The 22,515-nt window shown below is 45.8% G+C and overlaps 1 protein-coding gene across 3 annotated transcripts in view; it reads right to left on the minus strand.

The window, feature by feature from the left end:
* The window catches only part of EFCAB6 (EF-hand calcium binding domain 6), a 167,791-nt gene that overhangs the window by 15,723 nt on the left and 129,553 nt on the right, over window positions 1-22,515 (minus strand). For all 3 annotated transcript variants that reach the window (XM_045001807.1, XM_045001808.1, XM_045001806.1), the window contains exon 26: window positions 9,102-9,314. In XM_045001807.1, coding sequence (XP_044857742.1) covers window positions 9,102-9,314 — 213 coding nt within the window. The remainder of the gene's footprint in view (window positions 1-9,101; window positions 9,315-22,515) is intronic.

Genomic DNA, 22,515 nt, shown 5'->3' on the forward strand with positions numbered 1-22,515 from the left:
CTTATGTAGTTAAAATATAGTGTCATGAACTACATCAGTATAATACACAGTATTACTTCAGAAGAGATGGGGCCAGATTCAGGTACCCTTATCATAGGTGCTGGAACTAGAGGTGCTAGGGGTGCTGCTGCACCCCCTGGCTTGAAGTGGTTTTCATCATATACAGGGTTTACAATTTGGTTCAGTGGCTCTCAGCACCACCACTATGCAAATTATTCCAGCACCCCTGACCCTTATTATTCATGCTGAATAACACCTCACTACATGAATGGTCCCAATGATTCCAATGGGATTACTAGTACAGTAAGTTAGTTGAACTACCTCTATATTCCAGACTTGTCTCTTTCTGTCAAAACTAAAATTTCAGCCTGTCTTTCTCACAAGTCCTCATGAATGTCTAGCCATCAGCTCGAGCTCACCATGGCTAAAACAGAACTTTTGATCTTTCACTTCATAGATTCCCCCATCTCCTTTCCTGATCACCGTGGATAACACCACTATCCTGCCAGTCACCAAGGCCCAAAACCTGGGTGTCATCTTTGACTTGGACCTCTCTCTAGATCCTCATATCCAGGCTGTATCTACATCTGGCAAATTCTCTCTGCATATCATCTCTAAGATATAGCCTTTCCTATCCATCCATGCACACTCTTGTCCATCTCACCTCTTGATTACGGCAACATCCTTCTCTCTGGCATTGACCAGTGAAATCTTGCCCTGCTCATATTAATTCAGAATGCTGCTGCAATGGTCATGTTCCTAGCCTGTCACTTTACATCTTCCCACTGGTTCTGTCTTTTCTGTCATACCAAACAAATGCTATTTGTCTTCACTCTGAAGACCCTTCACCCCACCCATCATCTCTCATTCACTATCGAGACATCACACCTGCCTTTGATAGGCCCATTATGTCAACATCCATGGTCCATTTGTTAAATTTTCAAACAGGCAACTTGTGGTTTCTCCCATGCTGCCCTATACATTGAGAGGAGTTTCCCATAAACAGCTGCAAAACTATCCTTAAAGCTTTCCATTTCTGTGATGCTGACTAAAAAAATAACGGACTGCTGGTATTCTGATACCACTGCCTTGCATGCTGACCAATACCGTCTCATTGTTTCCTTGTATTCTCCGGTCTGTCTGTATTCATCTGTTGTCTCTTGTCTTATACTCAGATTGCAAGCTCTTTGCGGCAGAGCTCTTTTTGTTCTCTGATCAGACCCCAAGTTGTGAGCCCAATGGGGTCTGATCCCTGACTAAAACTCCAAGTACTACCACAATCAAATAATAATAAAGAATCTGGCCTAATAGCAGCTTACAGAATTCTAAGGGCCAGACTGCAATACACTTATCCACATTGAATAGTTCTTTATTCCACAAGTAGTTCCATTGACTTAAATGAGACTACTCATGGTATAAATTACTAATCAATGTAAGTAAGGGTATCACACTTCACAGTCAAATGAGTCAGTAGGCAGGAGCACTCCTTTTAAGGCCTTCATTTCTGATTTTTTTTTCTAAATATAATCAAATTGTGAACCTTAAACTGCTCTTGACTTAATCTTTTTTTCAGCAGAAACTTAAACCCTCAAGGAAGCTAGTCACCTTTAGGGCTTTGGTGGATATGGCAAACTTGTAGTCAAACTTCAAAGGGTAAACATATATTTTGAACATCCTTTTAACTAGGGGGAGGGAGCGATAGCTCAGTGGTCTGAGCATTAGCCTGCTAAACCCAGGGTTGAGAGTTCAGTCCTTGAGGGGGCCATTTAGGGAACAGGGGTTTTAAAAAAAAAAAAACAACAAAACAACTACTGTCTGGGGATTTGTCCTGCTTTGAGCAGGGGGTTGGACTAGATGATCTTCTAAGGTCCTTTCCAACTCTGATATTCTATGAACTTTCCCCCATTGGCCTGGCTGCTACCATGTCATGAATTACATTTAAAAAAACTTAACATTTAATTTAAGGATCTCAAAGTGCTTTACAAACATTAAATATTACAGCCACTTTTGGGATGACATATAGCAACAACTGAGTTCAAGGAGAGAAGAAGCAGAATGTTCATACAATGGAAACTGTAGAAAAGGAGGGAGAGAGTTTTAGGAAGGTACACTATAAATACCTGCCTGGAATTTGGCAAGACCACCATGGCTAACCCCTCTACTTTTACAGAAAGGTCCATGACAACAGAGTCTTGATTTTTCCATTGCCTCACGAAGAATGACCACACCATGGGAAACTTATTTTTAATATGAAATATTCCATCTTTAGCAGGGGTCAGAAAACTTTTTGGCCCGAGGGCCACATCAGGGTTGCAAAACTATATGGAGGGCTGGGTAGGGAAAGCTGTGCCTCCCCAAACAGCCTGGCCCCCGCCCCCTCTCCGCCCCCTTCCACTTCCCACCCCCTCACTGCCCCCCTCAAAATCTCCAACCCCCCCTGATCCTTGTCCCCTGACCATCCCCTCCCAGGATCCCCTGCCCCTAACTGCCCCCCCGGGGCCCCACCCCCTATCTAACCCCCTCTTTTCCCTGTCCCCTGACTACCCCGACCCCTATCCACACACCCCGACCCCTGACAGGCCCCCTGGGACTTTCATGCCTATCCAGCCCCCATTTGCCATTCCCTGACCACCACCCCCAGAACCTCTGTCCCATCCAACCGCTCCCAGTCCCCTGACTGCACCCCAGTACCCCACCTTCCCAATCCCTTACCATGCCGGAGCCAGCCACCCCGCCTCACTGTCCAGCAGGAGCGGCATGCCAGAGTGCTGGCGGCACAGCGAGCTGAGGCTGCGGGGTAGGGGGGACAGTGGGAGAGGGGCCAGGGCTGAGCCTCCCCAGCCGGGAGCTCAGGGGCCAAGCAGGACGGTCCTGTGCGTCGGATGTGGCCTGCAGGCCATAGTTTGCACACCTCTGATCTATAGTGTTACATGGATTCCAACTGAGCCTTTCTAATAGTAATTCAAAGTTGGGCATTATCCAGAAAGGGATAAAGGTGACATCCTTTGTGTCCCTATCCTGGCTATGACCATTAGTAACTCTTGAGTAAAGACTTTGAGCAATAACAGCCGTAACAGCAGGGTCTTGTATTAGGAGCAGAGATTGCTGTATACAGATCGGAAAGATCTGCCATGGCAACGTCATATAGATGTATGTACGCATGCCTTTGCAGGGCCTGTCAATATCAAAATATCACCTGAAGAGACAGAGCTTGATTCTTTCTTACATAATATCTTGCAGTATAAGGGGGCCTTTGTGTAAATGAGAATCAGGCCCACGCTGCTAGTTGCTATTATGGATGGCAGAGTTTCCATATTTTTCCATCCGATATTTTTTTTGTCATCTGCTTATTGAGCTTTATTAGCTGTAAAACAGCTACTACTCCCCTTGACTGCTTTTTTACCCTAAAGACTGTGGAATCCAAGCTGGAGGACTCTTCAGGTGGAGAGGGGAGGCTTTTTGCTCCTAAAAAGGGAAAGTGAAATACTTCATACCTTGATTCTGGGCGCTGCCCATTCTCCCTCCCAATCTAGGGTCTGGTTTTAGGCCCATTCTTTAGCTGTCATGTTGAGTGTTTTACTTGGAATGAAGAAGTATTTTGGATTTTCTGTCAGGGGTTGATGTTCCAGGCTCTGGGGTTGTTTCCTCTGGGGTTGATGTTCCAGGCTCATTTCATAAGTCATATTAATTTTATATCATTCTAGTTTTTTAAATCAAAATGTTGTCCAGGGCACAGTCAAATGCCTCACCAAAGTCTAAGTATTACATCAACACTATTACTTTTGTCATCCAAACTTGATATTACAAGTTGTTTCACACAATTTATTTCCCATAAACCCATGTTGATTGGCATTAATTATATTACCCTCCTTTAATTCTTTATTAATTTAGTCTTGTATCAGCTGCTCCATTATCCTGCCTGGGATCAATGTCAGACTGACAGGCCTATAATTAAGGCTAAGATTTTGTCACGGATATTTTTAGTAAAAGTCACGGACAGGTCAGGGCAATAAAGAAAAATTCACAGAAGCTGTGATCTGTCCATGACTTTTACTAAAAATATCTGTGACAAAATGGGGATCTGCAGGGCAGCTGCACAGCAGCTAGGCGCAGTGGGGGTCCCCACCGCTTGCAGCAGCTGGGGGCTGCAGGGTACCTCTACTGCCCACAGCTCCAAGGGGTCCCCCCTGCCAGCTGCGGTTGCCAGGAGCTGCTGGGTACCTCCTGCAGCTCTAGAGGCACACAGTGGCTGGGAGCTCGGGGGTTCCCCCACCACCTGTGGCAGCTGGGAGCTCAGGGGTTCCCCCACTGCCCAGGAGCTTGGGGGTTCCCCTGCCACCCGCGGCAGCCAGCAGCTCAGGGATTCCTCTGCCACGAGCAGCAGCCAGGAGCTGTAGGGTACCCCCACCACCTGTGGTACTCTGGAGCTTCCTGCCCCCGTGTGCAGCGGGGGAACCCCCGAGCTCCCGACCATCACAGGCTGAAGTCACAGCGGTCGTTAGAAGTCACGGATTCCGTGACTTCCACGACCTCTGTGATTAAATTGTAGCCTTACCTATAATTACCCAGGTCATCCCATTTATACTTTTTAAATACTGGCACAATATTAGGTTTCTTCCAGTCTTCCCCATTGTTCCAATGATCGTTTAACATCCTCCTGAGATGGAATGGAAAGAGTTCTCATATGATATGACTACATCATCTGTTTTTTTCTCACATACAGAAGATAAATATTTATTCAACACTTCTGCCTTTTCTGCATTATTATTGATAATTCTACCATTTCCATCTAGTAAAGGACCAATACCATTGTTGGGATTCTTTTTGTTCCTAGTATACTTAAAAAACATCTTAGTGTCATCAACTCTGTTGGCCATTGATATCTTCTTGTCTATAATTTCTAGCTTCTGACTTATGTTCGTTACTATCAACTTCCCCTTTCTTCCATTTATAATATATTATTTCCTCCACTGTTGGATTGTGGCTTTTGGAGCATCTAGTAAGGTGTCCGTAAACAATTCCCTCTTATCATTCACATTTTTCTGTTTAAATTCTTCCTCCCAGCTGATTTGGCTCACAATTGTTTTCAGCTTTGTGAAATTGGCCCCTTTAAAGCACCAAGCAGAGATAGTTCTGATCTGGACTTTATTCTGTTTGCACACTATGGGCAGGTCTACACTAAGGGCGGGGGTCGAACTAGGGTACGCAAGTTCAGCTACGTGAATAGCGTAGCTGAACTCGAAGTACCCTAGTTCGAACTACTTACCCGTCCAGACGCCGCGGGATCGAAGTCCGCGGCTCCAAGGTCGACTCCGCCACCGCCTTTTGCAGTGGTGGAGTACTGGAGTCGACCGCGGCGCTTCCGGAGTTCGAACTATCGCGTCTAGATCAGACGCGATAGTTCGAACTCCGAGAAGTCGAACTCACCGCGTCAACCCGGACGGTAAGTATAGACTAGCCCTATAAGTATGATCAAGTCGTGATCACTCATATCTAACCTACCATTAATTTTTAGTTCTGTGATCAGTTCCTCCTTATCTGTCAAGGCAAGATCTAATATAAAATCCCCCCTTTTTGAGTTAGGAAATTGTCATCTATAACATTTAGAAACTCCAAGGATGTTTTAGTATTGGAGGCCTGAGACCTCCAGCATATGTTACTCTACCTGAAGTCCCCCAAGATCATACAGTCTTTTTCCCTATACATTATAGATAAGGGTGTGAGAAGTCAGTTATCCTGTTTCCTAGTGTCATCTGGTGGTCTGTAGCAGACACCAACTCATTCCCATCTTGTGCTTTATCTCTGGGACATTAATCCATAAGCATTTAAGACAATTTCTTCTGAGTTACCAGTGACATGGAAACAGATAATGCCACTGTTGCCATAAAGAGCCATTCCTCCTCCCATTTTGCCCACTCAATCCTTTCTAAATAGGTTATAACCATTATTTTAACATTCCAATCATCCAAGTCATCCTGCTAGACTTCAATAGTACCAACTAGATCAAATTTATGCCATAGGGCCACAGTCTCGGCCACAGTTTGCAGTCTAGCTGTGAAATGCAGGGACTTGGAAATCCATGGATGTATCTGCTATGGAAAAAAGTCACTCAGGACATTTTGTAGAAAACAGTGAGGAATTCTTTATAGTTTAGAGGATCCACATTTTTCAGGTTGTCGCATCATGACATGGCTGCTCTTGTGAAGCAGGAAGGTTGGACAGCTGCTGAGCTACTGAAATCTCTGCTCAGGCTGCCTTCTGTTTTTCTATCTACCCTGCCTTTAGGGCAGAAATCCCATTCTGACAGAATAATGATAACTCCAGCCAAGGAAGCTGCAGCACTATCCACATTTGGTTTAGCAGATATAGAATCTGGAAGGAGGGTGAGGGGCTGGATTCCATTGTCTCAGCACTGCAGGCTAATCAGAGTCATTCTTGCCAAATTCAAGCTGCAGTCAGGGCATAAAAAGCTCCACTGAGGCTGCAGCTGATCCAGTGGGAGCTTTAGAAATGTAGCTGAGCAGTGGAAGAGATTTCCTAGAGAGAAGCTCCAAACCACTGTCACTTCCTTTGCCCCAGGAGGATGAGAGACCAAACAGCTGCTGAGAAAGAAGATTAGTTGCTTAGCAACCAGCCAGCAACTAACTCTTATGCCTGCCTCTGTTGTTATTTATTATTTGTGTTATCACAATGCCTAGGAGGCCCAGTCATGGCTCAGGATCCCACTGTGCTAGGCACTGGACAAACAGAACAAAAAGACAGTCCCTGTCCCAAAGAGTTTACAATCTAAAGTATATGACAAGAGACAACAGATGGATACAGACAGATCACTAGTACTCTACAAGAAAACAATCAGTCTGAAAGAAGCAGCAACAGAAAACTGCAAGTACCAGCAGTACCTTTATCCTGCATGACAGCAGGATAAAGAGCAACAGTTTCAACTTCAGAGAACCAATGAACCAAGGGCACCCCAAGCAGAAGGAACCTAGAGCAAAACCTCACACTACACCCCAGCCAATGCATCTCAGCAGAGGGGATTGAAGATCAGACATAGCAGCATACCCCCATCTGCAAGGAACCCAGATCAAGACCCTTGACCAGATCTCACTGAAAACACGCTAGCTCGGGGACTTGTATGATCAGGAACATGGCCAGTGACTAGATGGTTTTCTGTTTACAAATCACTTATCATTTCATGGGGAACATCAGTTCAATCCAAAGAAGAATCTGCAGCAGTGTCCATCCAAAAGAGGTTAGCACGGAGCTGCTGAACTGTGCCAATAAGTCTTGGTATTAGAAGACTTTCAACTTTTATTTGCCTTTTCCCGATTGTTAGTTTTCTCCCTGCAAAGGGGAGCATGGAAACCAAAGCCACCAGCTTGCTGAATGACACTGGTGAAGTTTCCTCTGGAAGTTCAGTCAGACAGTAAAGTTATTAACACAAGTAAATGACAGAAGACACTTATGAAGACTCCAATAAAGAAAATGAAGGAGTCCTTGCGTACCACTGCCAGACAGCATGGATGAATTTGCTGACATAGTTCTCTCTAGCAGCTGATCTCCTAGCCAGTGCCTACAGAAGTAATCTGACTACTCTTGAGTCATTCTCAAGAACAAGAATTATGGTTATTCAACATATGTGAATATGAAGAGTCAGAGAACTGAAAAATTGCAAGGAACTCAGCTGTCTATGAAGTGGGTAACTGTAGTTACTTTGGCAACAGTAAGTCAGTGCAGCAGGTGGTCCTATGGAATATAGTTCTGAATCAGAGGCTATCAAAAGCACATCTTGCACCTGAAAAAATATTCACTGAAGCAGTCAAGCAAACATTGGAAAATACAGTGGCCAAGAGGGTATCTGTCCAAGAGAAAAACACCTGATGGCAAACAAAAATCACAAATGATAAAAGGATTTTACAGATTTCTCTGTTGATATGGAAGTACAGGAATTTAATGGAATCAAGATGGGATAAGCTCTTCAGTCAAATTGTGTGCAGATTTTGTAGGGAGCAGGGCAGAAACTTGTCACTTGAGCAGAAACTCCTGGAGTCCTTGTGGCTCCATTAGATACAATGTATTCAATGTCCCTTGGAAAGCAAGCTGTTATGCCACCCTTGGAGAGGATGAAGTCTCTGTCTGTGCATGACCAAGTCAACTCAGCTAACCCGTATGATGGCTGATGTGAGCACAGCAGTACAACTGGACTTGAGAAGTCCTTGGCTCAGGGAGATGTAAAGACCACTACTGTATCCAGACACTGCACAGGGCACAAGGATGGAGGATTTCTTGCATCCTCTCCCCATTTTGTGCCCCAGTGTATAGTCTAGACCTAATAAAGTCCTTTGAATAAAACACTTACAGCCAGATCCTCAGCTGGTGTAAACTGATATAGCTCCATTGACTTGACTGGAGCTATGCCTCCTTACACCAGCTGAGAATCTGACCCTTAGACCAAGCTGTTTTGACTTCCAACCTGGCTTGCAGAGGCTGGCACATAGAAAGCTTTAGAAATGGTCAGAAGATGCAAAAGAAAAAAGTAGAATTGGAGCCCAATTTTCCCCTCATATAAATGTGTGTAACTTCCGCTTAAGTCAATAGGAGTTGTGACCATATATTTTAGGGCAAAATTGGACCCATGGGACCAAGTTCTGCTTTCAGCTACATACATGCTATTCCTGCTGACTTCAATGAAAGCTGCACTGTATATCTGAGAACAGAATTTAACCAGTGGAGATCCTGCTGAGGCACCAGAAATGAATGGTTATGCAAGAAAGACAGACAGAATCCTCATCAGGACTGTAGGCCTAAGGGTGTGCCTAAAGATTTGTGCAACTGAAATTTGAATTTATTCTGCTGGTATCCTAGTGTAGGTAGGGAGCTTGCAATTATCGTACTTCACATACATACTCAGATATTATTGAAAAAGCAATCCCTCATAATTGCAGCAATAAATATTTATGAAATAATGTTCTTCAATCCTTTTTGTTTTGCACCAAAAATATCAGGTTACTTGCATATATACACTAGCATGTATACACACATCCCTACACTCTATGCCAATTTAGTTAGTTGTACACTTAAATAATAAATACTTTTCTTACTTGTTCATCTGTCAGAAGCAGAAAGTGACGGTTGCAAATACACCGGAAGTCCTCTTTTGATACTGTATTAACTTTCTCACAATCAATATCTTTAAATTCTTGTGCAATGGTGTTAAAGCGAGCAGTCACTACTTCTTGTATACGCGTAAGGATATCTTTCTTTGACAACTCCCGAGAAGATTTAGGCTGAGCGACTTTCTGCCATTCCTCAGTCTAGACAGAAACATACACACAAAATCAGTGATGGATTCACAGAATAAATTCAGCCAGTCATAATGGGGAAAGTCTATGGAGAAGGCAGCCTTATAGTTCAATGTATTCCAAGTAATGCTTGCATATACCATGAAAAAGAAAAAGGGTCATGTTAAAAAGAACAAAAATCTAAATTGACATAACATAAAGGTTGAAACTTAAGCTAATAAAAGCAATGAAATTAAAAGCTGATTTTTATAGAGGTCTAAAAAATGTCTGAGCTTAAGGTAGCATATCGCTCAACCTCTGATGGAGGTGCCACTAGATACAAACTACAACATTCCATTATGAATTCTAAACATTCTTGATAATACTTTATCTTGAAAAAGTAACATATAAACTTGAAACCATGTCTGCTGTAAAAAACTGGTCAAAAGAAAAATGGTATATTGCAAAATAACCCTAGATAGAGTTTCCATCTTGAATATATCATTGTATTTATTACTGTTTGCTTTTGTGGGCAAACCATGGGTCCGATCCTCAGTTAATGGAGCTATACTGGTTGACATCAGCTGAGGATCTGGCCCCCACTGTAATCGAGTGATAAAATACAAGCTTAAAACTTTTTATGTAACCATGGAATCTTTTAAACATAGTCTTAAAATCAAAATTTGCTATCAGATGAGCTGGAGAATGCTTTGCTGGTCATTTGAGCACTAGTACACAAGCATTTCCATCCAATTACAAGCCTAGACAGCTAACTCAGCTGCTCCCACACATCTTATTGAAATGTACTCTTCCCACGAATTAATAGAACGATGCATTTTGTTGTAGTAACTGACAGACCAATCTTGACCACAGTTGTCATGTATCTCTAGGGCACATAAGACCCTCAAACTACGTAAACTGTACAATGGTATGGTCGATGCTAGTAAAAGTTAGCTTAGTGTGCAAAGTTCATTGCCTCAGTGGTTAGGGTGAAAAGACACTGTCTTTGGCCCATACAGATCCTTTAAAGTTCCCCCAGATTCCTTTAGGAAAGCCGGTGAAGAGCCCATGTCTTTCTGGATGTCGGAGAAGCACTGTCCATGCTCAGCACCTTCCCAGCATCTGACTGCCATATGAGACAATCATGTGGGCCCTGCTACTCTAGTATCTAGGAAAGAATTTGGCAGCCCATGTAAGTGCTTCATGGGTTCCCTAGAGGGGTGATTCCTCCTTAGGAGTTTCTATGGCTGCAGAATCCATGCAGTCTCCAGAGCTCCTGGGTCCAGGCTTGGGCTCTGAAATCCTAGAGGAGGTCCATGAAGCAAACTGCAATTAATAGTGGCAAATCAGTATAAAAAATAGTACTTGTTCCTATCTAGCACTTTTCATTAAAAATCCAAAAGCATATTACCGATATGAACTATGCTGCACTGCTGCTCTCTGTTATCCCCTTTTATACAATTGGGTAAACTCAGTTACAGAAAGGTTAAGAGACTTACCGAAATCACACAAGTTAGTGGCAGAGCTAGGAAAAGTTTTTTAAGCACTGGACCACAACTCCACTGTATAAAGCATTTAGATGTGTTCAAGGTGGAACAATGAGATGTATACTATAGATTGTCATAGCTGGTGCATTACGTTGTAATTTTTTCAGATTTTCCAGTTATCAAATGTGAGCTTTGCAAACAGATTTAGTAGCCCTCTTTTTTGTTGCTGTTATTCTAATTTTCCTTAACATTAAGATGGATTGAGTCTTATGTAAAACAAAATTACATTAAAGTTCTTGAAATAAATAAGGAAAGTTAGCCCTCCAAAATGTGTCATTCTCTCAAACACTCCCAAGCAGTTCGATTTTTACTAATAATGTCCTTGGCCTCATTACGATAATTAAAAACAGAAGTGCAGTGCTTTGCAGTTTTCAGAATGTTAGAAACCTAGAAAGTTCTATTGTACAATGCCTGACAGTCTTCATTCCCTAACAGCAGCATGGACTCGATTCAGTGTCTGCATGCATAATTCCACTTCTCATATTTCTTCTCTTAATAATACAGCTGTAATTCTTATCCTGCGGGTACATTTTATGTAAAGTGTGGTTAATATTGAAAAGTGTTGTTTGCATCTGAAGATAGTGGTGTCGTTTCTGATTAGGTGACAGGTTTCTTGTAGTTATGGAAGAAACATATTTTCTTTTCCATTCAGTTATAATGATCATGTGAGAAGTGACAAGGAAACTAGAGTACAAGACCAAAAGCCATCTGTTTCTTTTTTTGGTATTTAGTATTGCTTAGAGTAGAAAAACTTGTACTTTTAAATTTATAAATGTATAAAATAAAATACTAACATTTAACATATTTTTAAGAAATGTCCTTGAATTAAAAATGGAAGTGTTTATAATAGCTTTTTTTTATATTAGCAGTACTTGCTAGCATAGCTATAGTAAAGACAGTTGCCATTTGTGTTATGAAAATCCTGCTTTCAAGAGTTTAGAAACTGCACTGGATTGAAGCTTGGCATGTAATTCTGAAAACAAAGTTTCCTCTTTAAAAATAATTCAATTATTTTAAATATAATTTTGTAGTCGCTGAAACTGAATTTATAAAGAAGACTTGGCTTAATCTAAAAACTGAAGTTTGCTGCTGCTTTTTAGAGGTAACATTTGAAAGTGTTGAATAGGGTTTTAGCTGCACAGTTTTAATTAATTTTAACTTTTTGAAAATGTAACTCTTTGGCAGCAAAATGGACTTCTGTATTCTGTTGTTCATAAATAAATAAATAACAAAACACAGCAGTGATTTATTCTGAAAACTAACTACTCCAAATACACAATGTTTGGTGGGTTTTATTACTATGCATCAGTCTTCCACTATATCTACCCCACAATGTAGATTTTCAGCTTGTAGAATGCTACTGATCTGAATAGGAGTTTAGATATAGTAATATGTACCAAGGGTTAAGAGTGTGTCAGATTTGAAAATGATACACTGAAAATGAAAGTTTTGTGTGTCTCATTCACTTGTTTTGAACAAAGTTGCACTGACACCCACCCACACATTCCAGCTTAGCAATGTTTAGATGCAGTATTATTACTATGGAAGATCAGATCAAAAAGAAACACAACCATTATACAAAAGACTTTAAAATAGGGGAAATAATTTACTATGGGCCCAATTCTGCCCTCTATTACAGTAAATGTGTACAATCCTTTTTTAAATTAATGAGATTTACACACAATCAGCTGACTGCCTAAAATATTTTTACATAAGAAGAACATATTAATAGGTTTGGGCTAATCAGCCCTTACCTCATTCCTCATCCTCTGATGGAGGTGTCACTGAATACCTCACTCACCTGAGGTAAGAGAACCCCAAGTTCCTATAAGTTTAACTAAGATAACTATGGAATTAAATAATGTTAGTCAAATTCTGCTCTTAATCAATTTTCAAAGTATTTACTGTGGCCTAGATCATGTCACAATGATCTGCACCTGTAAAAGGAGGGGGATCAGCAACGATGTTTTTCGACCACTAAAGGCTATCTAGAGGTTCAGGATAAGAATATGGAGGTGTTGGGCAGGCAGGGGGTGAAGTTGTAGGTAGGTGGAAGATGAGCTTTGCCTCACTTAGCAGCTTGTAGGAATGCCACCAGAATGTTAATGCAGTCTGAGGTTGTACTAACTCTCCCGCGGTGGCCTCTCAGCACTGGAGGACCCCATGGCTCTTTAAGGAGGTCTGGGAGAATGGAGGCTGCCACAATGAAGATAAACCTTATGAGTGCCAATGTTGTCAGGAAAGGAAGCCCCAGAGCCAATGGAGTAGCTAATTGCAGAAGCCTCGACCTGTTGGGGGTAGCAGGGAAGAATTCTGTCTTCCTAAGCACTACTCAGGTCCTCTGAACAAGGGCTATTGCCTAGGGCTTTGCACAGAGGTCACGGTCATTTGGTCACAAAACAGTATCTGAACTAACGTGATAGACTAGATGGTTTTCAGATCTCATACATTTGTGTTTATGTATGCACAGGATTAATATACATGTTTCACCACTCCATTAACCTCTTGTTATACTGCTGTAACTTCCAAGTTACACTAGCATAAACCCCCTTTAAAAAAAGTAGGTTTTGGGGTTTGTCCAGAGATAGTTTTTATAGGTGTGCAACTCTTCCCTTCAGATCCTCCCTCTCTTCTCCAGCATTTCTCTGTCTCCCCTCTCCGTCCATTGTGAACCCTGCTTGTTGCCCCTGAATCTCTCTTTCTAGCTCTTTTATAACCTCTCTCCTCTTCTTTAAGTTTTCCTGCCTTATGGTAGTGAAATCTCTTATGCGGACCCTGTCAGTCACCTCCACCTGTCCTGGAATCCTCAAGGCCCAACATTCTGCTAGTCAGCTTTAGAAGGGCCATCAAGGTAAGAGGGGTGAACTTTTAGAAATCTTCCATGCAGGTAAAAACACTGAGTGAGATGAAGGCTTGATGGACCTTTGGTTTGACCCAGTATGGCTGTTCGTATATATGTTTTCACTTTTCCTCCCTGCAAATCACTTTACTAGTTCAGCAGATCTTCGTATATTTTATCCAGGGCCTGATCTTGGTCAAATGCAGTTCCCATGAGCTAAATCCTGAGTGGTGCGTTACTCCCTTCTTCTAATGTAGGGGAGCTCCAACCTGGCCCTATTAGCCCTGAGGCTGGCAGGCCAGCACAGAAGGAGTCGTGGAGCATATCCTCAGCTGCTCCATGGTCTAGACCAGTGGTTCTCAACCCACAGCCTGCAGGCAGCCCAATCAGCATGCAGCTGTGGCCCATGTGACATCCTCAGGGCCGTAACTAGGGTGGGGTGGAAGGGGCACTGCACCAGGCACAGAGCTGGCATGAGGGTCAGGGGCGGCTCTAGGTATTTTGCCGCCCCAAGCCTGGCAGGCAGGCTGCCTTCGGCGGCTTGCCTGCGGGAGGTCCCTGGTCCCGTGGATTCAGCGACACGCCTGCGGGAGGTCCGCCAAAGCCGCGGGACCAGCGGACCCTCTGCAGGCATGCCGCCGAAGGCAACCTGCCTGCCCACCTCGCGGCGACTGGCAGAGCGCCCCCTGCAGCTTGCCGCCCCAGGCACGCGCTTGGCGTGCTGGTGCCTAGAGCCGCCCCGATGAGGGTGCAAAAATGGGGTGATGCAGGATTGGGCCCAGCATCAGCGCCCTTCCCTAGCAGGATCAGGCCCACCAGCATCAGCCCTCCCCTGGCAGGATTGGGCCCAGCAGCATTGGCAGGAGGCCAGGGTGCTCAGTGCCCCCACACTCTACCGGTCCAATGACCCCGGCTGGAGCAGGCTCCCGGCACTAGGACTGCAGCAGCAGGGGAGCAGGGTGGGCTGCATGGCTGAGCTACCTGCAGCTGAGGTAGGAGTACAGCGGGCGAGGAGAGGGAGATACAGGGGGCTAGGGTCATGGAGGGTGCAGGGAGGAGGTGCAGGGGACTAGGACTGCAGGGAAATGGGTGCAGCCGGTGCATGGGGCACAGATTGGGTGGGGGGGCAGATGGGACTGGTGGCAGTCCCTGGATAGAGGAACTAGATACTGGGGCAAAGTCCTTGGATGGAGGGGACGAGTGCTGGGAGGCAGTCCTTGTGGGGGGGGGTGCTGGGGGCAGTTGGTGGGGGACTGGATCCTGGAGGGGGCAGTCCCTAGGGGGGCTGTTTTGCTGTGGACAAGGTCCCCTGTCTCTGCAGGGCAGGCATCTGTGCCAGCCCAGTGGATGCTGGGGGGACAATCTCAGGGGGGTTAGGTGATGGGGGGCATTCCCTGGTGGGGGGGCAGTCTGAGGAAGGGCTGGGAGACAGTTCCTGGCTGGGGGAATTGGAGGGGCTGGGTTCTTGAGGGGCTGGGTGCCTGGGGGCAGTCTGTGGCTGTGGGGATGGCACACCACAACGGGCAGGGCTCCCCATCTTTGCAGACAGACTCTCTGGGTGCTCAGCCCAGCCACATCACCATGCCACCCTGGCAGTAAATTAATTAATTTTAACAGTTAATGTTTTGACTTATTTTGCTAATTTAAAATGCTCTTAGTAGACATTTGCCAGTGTTGAAATGAAAGGTACTATATCGATTTGAATCACATTGCTATCATATAACAAATACTAAACCTTCTTTTTTGTAGATGTATAGGTAGTATATACATATTGTGTGGACACGGCTCACGGAACACGTAGAGAGCTGCGTATGTGCTCACAGTGGTAAATAGTCCACTGGTCTGGACATTTTACTAAAGGCCCTAAGACGTGGTCTTCGTTGGTTAGCAGTATCACAACATCTCAGCTATTGCTGTACCACCTGCTCACTTTTAGGTAGTTGCTTAGTAATGTAAGAGGTAAATGAGCCAATCAGAATTCTCTCTCACCTCCTTAAGTTTATCACACTTCATTTATAGTGCTTAAAATGCTTTACATTTCTTTAATCTTATTTTTGACAGTATACTCATGCACCTCGACAGAAAACTCTGATTCAGTTGACATCTCACTCATCTACAACAGATCAGACCTATTGTTGTTTGTATTATAGAGAATTAATCAGAATATAAATCTCATTATCATACATCAAAACCATCCAAAGACCCTAACGATGAATAAAATTTTGAACTAATTTCCCCAAGATGTTCTCACCTCTTCTTAATTCAGCAGTTTTCTAAGCATAAAATATACCTTAACCCTGTATAGCTTCTGGGCTTGTAAATGTTTGCCTTTGTGGTTGAGGGTTTTATTTATGAGGTGCCATTTGAGACAAAAGTCATCCTAGGTCCATATTTTACTAGTTCAGTAAATTTTCCATACTCTAATGATCAAGCTGAATACTTTACTACTTACTTTTGCATATATTTCAGTGATCAAGTTGTATAACATAATAAGATTTCATAATGTGATTGAATGAGTTGCATACCTCATTAATTTAGCTACATACTTTAAAAGTCAAAATTATTGCATATTTGGAAGAGGTGAATAGTTTAATGATTGCAGCTTGTGCTCCAGCCCAGTTATGAGTGTGGGCCCACAGTGGGATGAAATTGCAAAGGAATAGAATTTTCATTTGAACTCAAATTGAAAACATCGGATTTGATGGGATCTAGAAGCTGATACTATGGATCTGGTTCATATTACTTTTAAACAAAATTCTCCCATCTGGAGAGATTTGGAATTTTACTGATGGTTTTATCTCATCTATCCCACACACAGCACATTCAAGTGCCAGAAAAATATTGATTCACTGAGAAAAAAATGCTGTTCAAACAGAAGCAATTTAAGGTTCAATCTTGTGAAATACTAAGCACCTCCAGCAAGATATGGAGCAACTTAATTTCCTGCTGAAGTAATTGGCTTAGCAGCTTCCACGAGTTACTCAGCAACTTGAAAGATTCAACACTAACAAAGTTTCTGATGCAGAATTAGTCTTTTTAGGGGCCTGATCCTGTGAGGTGCTGAGCTTTTTCAACATGAGTAAAGGAGGGTTGCACCTTGGAGGCTCAAGATATACCAGAAACAACCCTAGGTATCAAAAATAGTTATCTAATGGTAAAGATTGCTAAAGAACGATTATTGCTGTATACAAATACACTCATAAAACTAATATATTATTGGGTCTGGATTAACAGAGTTGTGAATAAGGTGTTTTAATTCTATACATACATGAACACAAATGTATCAAATCTGAGAACCAGATAGTCTATTTTGTTAGTTAGGATATCATTTTGCTAATATGATGAAAATGTAAATATTTAAAAATCTTATTTTTGTAAAGAACTGTAATTAAAACTACTTTTACTATACCCGTACTTAACTAGGCTTTTCCTGCCATTACGGACAGAGTAACAGACACAATACTATAAATGTAAACGCTACATTTACAGACAGTAAAATGTATTAAACTATGGCCACCATTGCACTTATAATACACCCTAAATCTAAATATTCCTATTGATAACTGACATGTACATATTACAAACATTTTGAAGCTGTTTGCGGGTTCTCCTTCATTTGAAAATTGCAGTCCTTTTCTTCCTCTTAAGAAAGAAACTAATCCTGCTATTCTTTAATGCCTAACTGACTTTTTGATTTGGAATATAAACAGACAGGAAGTAGAAATCTCATTGGTTTTTCAGTTGCTACATTATGACATAATATTTAATTACCATATAGTTCTGTATGAATTTGTTTTGCACAACATTCTATTATTGCCATGGTAATAAAGTAAAAAGGCTTTTTATGTAGTTTTCCATTGGATGACAATTTTTTTTCATTTTATTGTCCCACAAGCATATATTTTGCAAAGGAAACAGTCGCTGCTTTTTAAGGCATAGATGCAAGTTATTTTATTTTGTTTAAGGACTACTATATTAACTGATACACATAGTTTTTGATTCTCTTCACCAAATTTAGAAGTGAACTGCAAGGGGGCATAATTTAGCCTCCCTAAATTAGATTTACTTACAGCCATTTATAATTGTGTAGCGGAGTCTATGGTAGGACAGGCAAAGCAACTGGAAGAAGGTGTAGGAATGTGTAAATTAAATGGAATGGAAAAAAACGGTTACTTACCTTTGTAACTGTTGTTCTTCGAGATGTGTTGCTCATATCCATTCCAGTTAGGTGTGCGCGCGCCGCGTGCACGTTTGTCGGAAGATTTTTACCCTAGCAACACTCGGTGGGTCGGCTGAGCGCCCCCTGGAGTGGCGCCATTACGGCACCGGATATATACCCCAGCCGACCCACCCGACCCTCAGTTCCTTCTTGCTGGCTACTCCGACAGTGGGGAAGGAGGGTGGGTGTGGAATGGATATGAGCATCACATCTCGAAGAACAACAGTTACAAAGGTAAGTAACCGTTTTTTCTTCTTCGAGTGCTTGCTCATATCCATTCCAGTTAGGTGATTCCCAAGCCTTACCTAGGCGGTGGGGTCGGAGAGAGATGTGGTGGAGTGTAGGACCGCCGAGCCAAAGGCTGCATCATCTCGAGATTGCTGGACCAGAGCATAGTGGGAAGCGAAGGTATGAACCGATGACCAGGTTGCCGCACGACATATTTCTTGTATTGGAACGTGAGCCAGAAAGGCGGCTGATGAAGCCTGTGCTCTGGTAGAGTGGGTGGTGAGATGACCCAAGGGAACATGAGCTAAGTCATAGCAGGTGCGTACGCACGCTGTCAGCCACGAGGAGATCCTCTGCGATGAAATGGGAAGACCCCTCATCTGGTTGGCAACTGCAACGAACAGTTGTGGGGACTTGCAGAATGGTCTTGTCTGATCTATATAAAAAGCCAGCACCCTACGAACATCGAGGGAGTGAAGCTGTTGCTCGCGTGAGGATGCATGCGGTTTCGGAAAGAAAACCGGGAGGAAGATGTCTTGATTGTTGTGGAAAGCCGATACCACTTTCGGGAGAAACACTGGATGCGGACGTAGCTGCACCTTGTCCTTGTGAAAGATGGTATAGGGCGGGTCCACCGTGAACGCTCGGAGTTCAGAGACCCGCCTAGCCGATGTGATGGCTACCAAAAAGACTGTCTTCCAAGACAGGTACAGCAACGAGCAGGTGGCCAACGGCTCAAAGGGTGGAGACATGAGCCTGTTGAGGACCAGGTTGAGGTCCCAGGTTGGAGTCGGGTGGCGCACCTGAGGGTAGAGACGCTCAAGGCCCTTCCGGAATCTAGTGGTCAATGGATGAGAGAAAACTGTGTGTCCACCCTTGCCTGGGTGGAAAGCGGATATGGCCGCTAGGTGCACCTTCAGTGAGGACAATGCTAGGTCTTGCTGTTTGAGGGACCAAAGGTAGTCGAGGACAACTGGGACAGGTAGCTCCGAAGGGCAAGCGTTGCGCACCTGAGCCCAGCAACTAAAGAACTTCCACTTAGCTAGGTAAGTAGAGCGAGTGGAAGGCTTCCTGCTGCTCAAAAGGACATGTTGCACAGGAGCAGAGCAGCGCAACTCTGATTCGTCTAGCCACGCAGGAGCCACGCCGTGAGATGGAGGGCCGACAGGTCTGGGTGACGGAGATTGCCGTGATCTTGGGTTATGAGATCCGGATAAAGCGGCAGAGGAATCGGACTGGCTATGGAGAAACGGAGTAGCGTGGTGTACCAGTGCTGTCTGGGCCACACTGGCGCAATCAAGATGAGATGCGCTCTGTCCTGGCAGAGCTTCATCAGAACTCTGTGGACTAGGGGGAACGGGGGAAATGCGTATAGCAGATGACGATTCCACGGCAGGAGGAATGCGTCCGACAGGGACCCCGGTGACAGGCCTTGAAAGGAGCAAAAGTCCTGGCATTTCCGGTTCGCTCAAGAGGCGAACAGGTCTATCTGGGGAAACCCCCACTGTTGGAAAATTGCACGAGCAACGTCCGGTCTCAGCGACCATTCGTGACACAGAAAAGACCTGCTCAGGCGATCTGCTAAGGTGTTCTTCACGCCTGGGAGGAAAAACGCCACTAGATCTATCGAGTGGGCTATGCAGAATTCCCACAGTTGCATCGTCTCCTGACAGAGTGGGGAAGAGCGAGTTCCCCCTTGCTTGTTGATATGGCCGTTGTGTTGTCCGTAATGGACACAACGGCCGCTGAGTTGGTTCTGGAACACCTGGCACGCGAGGCGCACTGCGCATAGCTCCCTGACGTTGATGTGAAGCTTCAACTCCTGCGATGACCAGAGGCCCTGTGTACGAAGGTGGCCGAGGTGAGCCCCCCATCCGAGGGCTGAGGCGTCCGTCGTCAGGGAAAGTGAAGGCTGAGGCGGATGGAATGGGACCCCTGCACACACTTGGGATGGGGCCAGCCACCAGTCTAGGGAGCGAAGGGTGCTCGCTGTAACGGTGAGCAGGGTGTCTAGAGGATCCCTGTTCGGGCGATACACGGAGTTGAGCCACATCTGGAGGGGGCGAAGGCGGAGCCTGGCGTGCTTGGTTACGTAGGTACAAGCCGCCATGTGACCCAGGAGGCGGAGGCAAGTATGGGCCGAGGTCATGCGGGAGGTCTGAAGCCCCTGAATGATCTGTGTGAGAGCCTGGAAGCGAAGCTGAGGAAGGTAGGCCCTGGCCAGAGAGGAGTCCAGGGTAGCCCCTATGAAATCTAGCCTCTGGGTGGGCGTGAGGATGGACTTTTCCCCATTGAGCACCAGGCCCAGTCGTGTGAACAAGTCTTTGGTCACGGCTACATGCTGCTGCACTTGGGTCTGCGAATCCCCCCTGATGATCCAGTCGTCGAGGTAGGGAAAAACGCAGATGCCGCGCCGACGAAGGTGGGCGGCGACGACGGCCATGCACTTCGTAAATACCCTTGGGGCCGTGGATAGGCCAAAGGGAAGGACCGCAAACTGGAAATGAAGTCGATTGAGAGTAAAACGGAGAAAACGCCTGTGCGGTGGAAAGATGGCGATGTGAAAATAAGTGTCCTTCATATCGAGGGCGGCATACCAGTCTCCAGGATCCAAGGCTGGAATGATGGTTCCCAAGGAGACCATGCGGAACTTCAACTTTATCATATATTTGTTGAGGTCTCGCAGGTCTAGGATGGGCCTGAGGCCCCCTTTGGACTTGGGAATCAAGAAGTAGCGGGAATAGAACCCTCCGCCTCTTTCCATCTCTGGAACCTCCTCTATCGCTCCCATATGGAGGAGCGTCTGCACCTCGTGTAAGAGGAGTTGCTCGTGAGAGGGGTCCCTGAAGAGGGACCGGGAAGGAGGGTGGGAAGGAGGGGGTGAAACGAATTGGAGGTGGTATCCACGTTCCACTGTGCGGAGGACCCAGGCATCGGAGGTCAGCCGCGACCACGCCGGGAGGAAGTAGGAAAGGCAGTTGGAAAAAGGAGGGAAAGGATCCTGAGTAGGAACTGGTAGGCCGTCCCCGGGCGCATCTTCAAAATGATGACTTCGGCCCCGCCGGTGGCTTAGAAGGAGCGCGGCCCTGGGACGGTTGGGGTCCAGGCTGCCGCCTACGTCCCCCTCGACCGCATCGCCGACCAGAGTCTTGCCTGTATCTGGGCATAAAGTAAGGCCGGTTCAGCTGGGGGCGGAACGGACGTCGCTGGGTCACCGGGGTGTGCATCCCCAGGGTGCGCATAATGACCCTGTTATCCTTCAGGCTTTGGAGCCTGGGGTCCGTTTTCTTGGAGAACAACCCCTTGCCGTCACAGGGCAGGTCCTGGATTGTATATTGCAATTCAGGAGGGAGATTTGAGCTTTGCAGCCAAAGGTTGTCCGCATTAGCTTGAATGGTCTTGATGAATGGCAGAGCCACCCTAGTGGGAGCGTCTGCCGATAAAATGGTGACAACCGGGTCCTCCACCTCTGGCACTTCCTCTGCTTGGAGGTCCATACGCAATGCCACCCTCCGAAGGAGGTCCTGATGGGCCCTCAAATCTATCAGGGGGGGCCCTGATGAGGAGGACCCCGCTACTGCTTCATCCGGGGAGGAGGAAGAAGAGACCCCCAGGACGATCGTATCCTGCCCAGCCTCTGGGTCCTGGGACGGCTCCTGGTCAAGAGGCTCCGGCGAAGGCTGGAGGGGTGGCGGCGGTACCTCCGTCTCAGCCGGGGGGCGGCTTACTGTAGCCTCCGGGACACGCGACTCTGATGGAACTGCGTGGGTGGAAGGCAGTGGAGCGCCTTGGGCCTGATGGTAAGCCCAAGGAGTCCAAAAACCCCATTGACGAGGGTCTTGGTCCATGTATCGGGCCTCCTGGAAGACTCCCGAGGACACCTGAGGGTCATGCTCGCCCACATAATAGCTGTCGGCCTGTGAAGATACCGACGCATGCCTGGAGGGCCACGGAGGAGCGGAGAAGCCTTGCGCCGAGGTGCCGACTGATCTCGTTCCCCTGCGTTCTGGTGACCGGTGCCGGGAGGCAGCGCAGCAGCGAGAGCGAGATCGGGACCTACGACCGGCCCGGTGCCGAGAGGTCGACCGTGATCTCCACTCGCGGTGTCGAGAATGGCTCCGAGAGGCACGGCGTCCATAGCGGTACTGGGATCTGGATCGGTGCCACGAGTGCCGAGATAGGGAGCGAGAGAACGATCGGTGCAGCGAGTCTGACCGGCATCGCGTGGCAGAGCGGTGCCGGGACTGTGAGTGGCATTGAGATCGACACCGGGAAGGAGATCTTCGGCGGGACCGGGAGCGTCCGTGTGACCGGGAGCGGTGCCGGTCCGACTCGGTGCCAGGAGGTGGTTTGAGCAAGGACGGCTTGCCAATAGAATGGAGCACCCGCACCAGCGGTGCC

This window comes from Mauremys mutica, chromosome 1 (genome assembly GCF_020497125.1).
Source record: "Mauremys mutica isolate MM-2020 ecotype Southern chromosome 1, ASM2049712v1, whole genome shotgun sequence".
Lineage (NCBI taxonomy): Eukaryota > Metazoa > Chordata > Testudines > Geoemydidae > Mauremys > Mauremys mutica.